The sequence below is a fragment of the Cynara cardunculus genome (assembly GCF_001531365.2).
Source record: "Cynara cardunculus var. scolymus isolate 2C chromosome LG 6, CcrdV1, whole genome shotgun sequence".
Taxonomy (NCBI): Eukaryota; Viridiplantae; Streptophyta; class Magnoliopsida; order Asterales; family Asteraceae; genus Cynara; species Cynara cardunculus.
In genome coordinates, this window is record NC_037533.1 from 19,101,330 (window position 1) to 19,106,030 (window position 4,701).

Genomic DNA, 4,701 nt, shown 5'->3' on the forward strand with positions numbered 1-4,701 from the left:
ATGTCAATGATACCGAAAACACTTTACAATTAGAACGAGAGGAAGCGAGTGATCAAATGTTCGATTTCGTGGAAGGAAATTTCATAACGGAAGGAACGAGGGGAAGCGACGAAGAAGAAACCTTTTTTACAATTCGTTTCCTTATTTAATATATTATATATTTAGTTTTGATTATTTTTAATATTAAAGTTTTAGATACACTTTTAAAGAGTAACTAAACATTTTTATTTAATTTTAAAAAAATTAATTTTTTTCTTAATCTTTAGAGAAGTTTAAGAAAGTGTTTCTAAAAATTGATGAAACTTTTTASAGACATTTTTTTATAAAAGCTTCTCTAAAACTTTTAACGACATTTCTTATAACATATAATTAGCCTATAAATCATTCTTTAAACGTCGTCCAATCTTTAGTTACATTTCTTATTTTTGTCATTTAAATCATTCTCTATAATGTAGCTTTAGATACACTTTTAAAAGTTTCTCTAAAGATTTCTTCTCTAAAACTCATTGCTCTTGTAGTGTTCCAATTCCACCAAATTCCGGTGGATTCCGACGAACCAAACGCCCCCTAATAAAGTTGTGTTTCGACTGGGGAAAACTTTAATTGTCGCCCTTGAATTAACATATTTTCAGTAATTTATTCAGATGCATTATAATAATTTATTCAGATGCATTATAATAATTTATTACATACTACACATCTATGGACGGATTTAAACGAGAACGATACATATTCAAGAGAATAAGAAAAACAGTCAAATCAAATATGATTTTACACACCGACATCACGTACCAAATCACATGTGATTCACACGACTTTGCCCCGTGACTTGAAAACGCACCCAAAGTCACTCGCACACCTTTTTTTGACCGATAATGTAAACTCACATGTGATTTTACACATGATTAACTACTTTAATATTCTCTTAAACAGTTAACATTCTCGTTTGATCTTTATATATATATATATAACACCTCAACTTATGAGTTTTACTGGCAATGAGGAGTTCTTGTAACAAGTATAGGATGTTTCTTATGAACAGTAAGACCAATGGTCTCACTCATATCCAAATCCTTTCCTTCAGCCACCTCCAAATCAAACTTGTATACCAAATTAGCCAAAACAAGCTCGTTAACCACCATGGCGAACTGAATGCCAGGACACCCACGTCTCCCAGCACCAAACGGTATCAACTCAAAATGAAACCCTTTGTAATCAACAGGACTGTTCAAGAACCTTTCTGGCATGAACTCATTGGGTTCCACCCATGTCGAACCATCTCTTCCTATTGCCCATGCATTGATGATCACTTGTGTGCCTGCTGTTATATCGTAGCCAAGTAGTTTGACGTCTTGTGTAGATTCACGAGGAACGAGCAGGGGGAGTGGAGGGTGCAGTCGTAGGGTTTCTTTGAGGATGGCTCTTAGGTATGGCATCTTGTCTAWGTCATCTTCACTGATCATTGATCTTCCCTGCCCTATTTCACATGCTTCTTGTTGTAACCTTTTCATTGCTTGTGGGTGTCTTAATAGCTCGCTGATCGCCCACTCGAGGTTCGTGAACGTAGTATCAGTTCCAGCAGCAAATATATCCTGCAGGAAATCAAAAACATAACGTGGATGCACTTAGGGTGTGTTTACTTAGGCTTAACGAGTTTAATGGATAAATTGGCTTATTCACATAATAACTTTAGTATGTTTACTTCGTGCTTATTCGCCCAGAAATGGGCTTATTGTAGTTTGATTGTAGAAGTATATAGTATTAGGGATTACCATAATGATGGCCTTGATCTCGTCGGTTTCAAGATGAAAGGCCATGGTGTTATCTCTTTGAATTTCTAATAAGATATCAACAATATCTTGGCCATGGATATCAACCAGTGTCTTGTTGATATGTTCATCAATAACACCCTCAAGAAACTCATCGAATTCTTCAGCAACGTCATCAGCTCGTCGTTCTAATCCRCTCAACCTATCCACCCACGTCAAAAACGGAATATAACTCCCGATGCTAAAGCTTCCCAGTAGCTCCAMAAACCTTTCTAACAAGTTCTTGAACTTCTTCCCATCATATGTCCTCCCCAAAGCCACCCTACAGATGATATTATTCGTAAGAGAAATCAGCAATTCACTCAAATTAACCACAGGTTCATGGGTTTCTTGAATCTTTGCGATCAACAACGATGTCTCGTCGTTTCGAACTTGTCGGTATGATCGAACCCTTTTGTTGGTTAAGATATGGAGGACTGCAATACTCTTGGCTTGCCTCCAATAATCTCCATATTGAGAGAAAGCTATGTCTTTGGAGCCATAAGTAAGTCTGTTGATGATGTTTTTTTTTGGTCTGTTTGAAAAGATTAGGTCATGGGTTTTCATGATCTCTCGAGCTACGTCGGCAGAAGAGGCTACGAGTACTGGTACGGTGCCGAGGTGAAGCAACTTGAGTTGGCCGTAACTTTGTGCCATGGCGTGGAGGGCACGGTGTGGGATGGACCCAAGTTGATGCAGGTTTCCTATCAATGGCAACCTTGGTGGAGATGGTGGTAAGTTTTTGTGGGGTTGTGAAGAAGACGAAAGCGGTTTCAAGAGAAATAAGATCAAAATGGAGAAAGAAGAGATAAGGAGAATCGAGAAGATGAGAAACATTTTCCAGATGGTGGTGTTTAATCTTGAAAGAAACGAGGAGGGCTTTTGGTGTTATGTTCCACACGATATACACTATGAAATTCAAAGTTTCATACATACATATATATATATATATATATATATATATATATACATGCATATACATATATACATATATACAAAAGATTTACTTAGCAAACCATGTAATTTGTATAAATTGTATAAACCTAATTCAATCAATTATTATTTTTTTCATTTTTTTGTAATTATGAAAGGTTGATTAATTATTTTTATCGTAAAAGGTGTTAATCATGGATATTATCATATTTATTATATTAATTTTAAAGATTTATATGAAACAATTTCATTAAAATTTCATAAGTATTTATGAAACAATTTCATCATCATATATAAAACAACCTTATCTAGAAAAGTATTATATGAAATAATTTAATAAAATTAAATAATTTCGTGAAACAAAATCATTAAATTAAACAATAAAATCGACGGATAAGAGTGGTTTGCACGGTTTGTACAAATATAGGTGGTTTGCATTTGATCGCTTATACATACATACATACATACATACATACATACATACATACATACATACATACATATACATATATACATACATATATATATATATAGTGTTGGGTTGGATTCATGTGAGACCATTTTTTACACTTGAAATTTCACAGCAAAACGTTGAGAAGGTAAGAAAAGCCCAATCTTCACAGCAAAAACACTGTGAAGGTTACCTTCACAACATTTTCCTGTGAAGTTTCAAGTGTAAAAAGTGGTCTCACAAACCAGATTGGTCTCACGTGATCCCAAATCTACATATATATATATATATATATATACATATATATATACACATATAAAGGATCTTTTTTTTTGAAATGTTATGAAATTGTGACATCCTCGAAAACTTATGCATCATTTATTATTTTATATTTTTTTGTCATTTAAGACTAAAATTTAGAAAATATTAACTTATATTTTAGAAAAAAGAAACAATAAATTTCGAACAAAATTTCAAATGGAATAATATTTTTTGTTTTCAATAAATAAAAATTTTAACATTTAAATATTAAAAATAATTTAAAAAGATTGTTTTATTATTTCCATTGTCTTTAAAATGGATTTTGGACACATCATGATCATGTTATTGTTATCCATTTATGACTTTATTTTATGTTCTCTCTTTTTCAAAGCATATTGGAAATAGAGCTTAAATTTTATCTTTCAATTATCATATTTTATAAAAAAATATTATATATAAACTATTTATTCACATATGATTCTATATTTAAATCACGTATAAAATCACATGTGATTGATTTGATTTTGGCTGGAACATGGGATCCATCTCGTCCAAACATCCCTAAGTTGACCGATAGTATAAAATATTCATATGGGATTTTTCATACATACTTTAGTCGTTTTTGTGTTTTTTTATTTGGTTATTATTCTCATTTGAACCTTTCTTTTTCTCTTTATATATATATATATATATAGGATTGGGTTCACGTGAGACCCAAGGTTTTTCGTGAGACACGTAAGACCAATTTATGTTCATTGATCAACTTTATAAGCTAATGATCTAATGGTCTAAAGTTGCACATTGACAATTTTGAGATTATTGAAAAGTCTCGTGGCAATTTTGTGATCATGAATGTTTAGATTGTAGATCTAATCCAATAGTTGAGAATTGGTCTTACGGATCTCACGAAAAACCATATGGTTTCAGCGGCAGCCAACAGATCCTTAAGTATCTTGTGTCAAATTCAGAAAATGAAATGCATATGTATTTGTAAGTTTTAAGAAATTTTGATGTCTGTCATGTTTAAAAGACGACTTCAAAATTAATTAAGGTGTGATTAACTAGCTATATATTTATTTGTAGTATATAAATGTTTTGATTAATTGAATATTTTTTGTAGCTCATTAATATGGTGGCATTTGTAAAAACATTGAAGAAATTTGACAAGGTAATGTGATAAAAAAAGGTTATGTTTTTGTAACCCATAAAGAAGAGAATATATATATATATATATATATATATATATAT

At 31.9% G+C, this 4,701-nt stretch overlaps 1 protein-coding gene across 1 annotated transcript; it reads right to left on the reverse strand.

The window, feature by feature from the left end:
- Nucleotides 1-989: 989 nt before the first annotated feature.
- Nucleotides 990-2,645, reverse strand: LOC112514880 (cytochrome P450 71A2-like). Its single transcript, XM_025121510.1, has 2 exons — nt 1,773-2,645; nt 990-1,592 (listed from the first exon to the last, which is right to left on the reverse strand). Exons 1-2 carry the CDS (start codon nt 2,643-2,645, stop codon nt 990-992), a joined length of 1,476 nt encoding a protein of 491 aa, XP_024977278.1.
- Nucleotides 2,646-4,701: the final 2,056 nt, after the last annotated feature.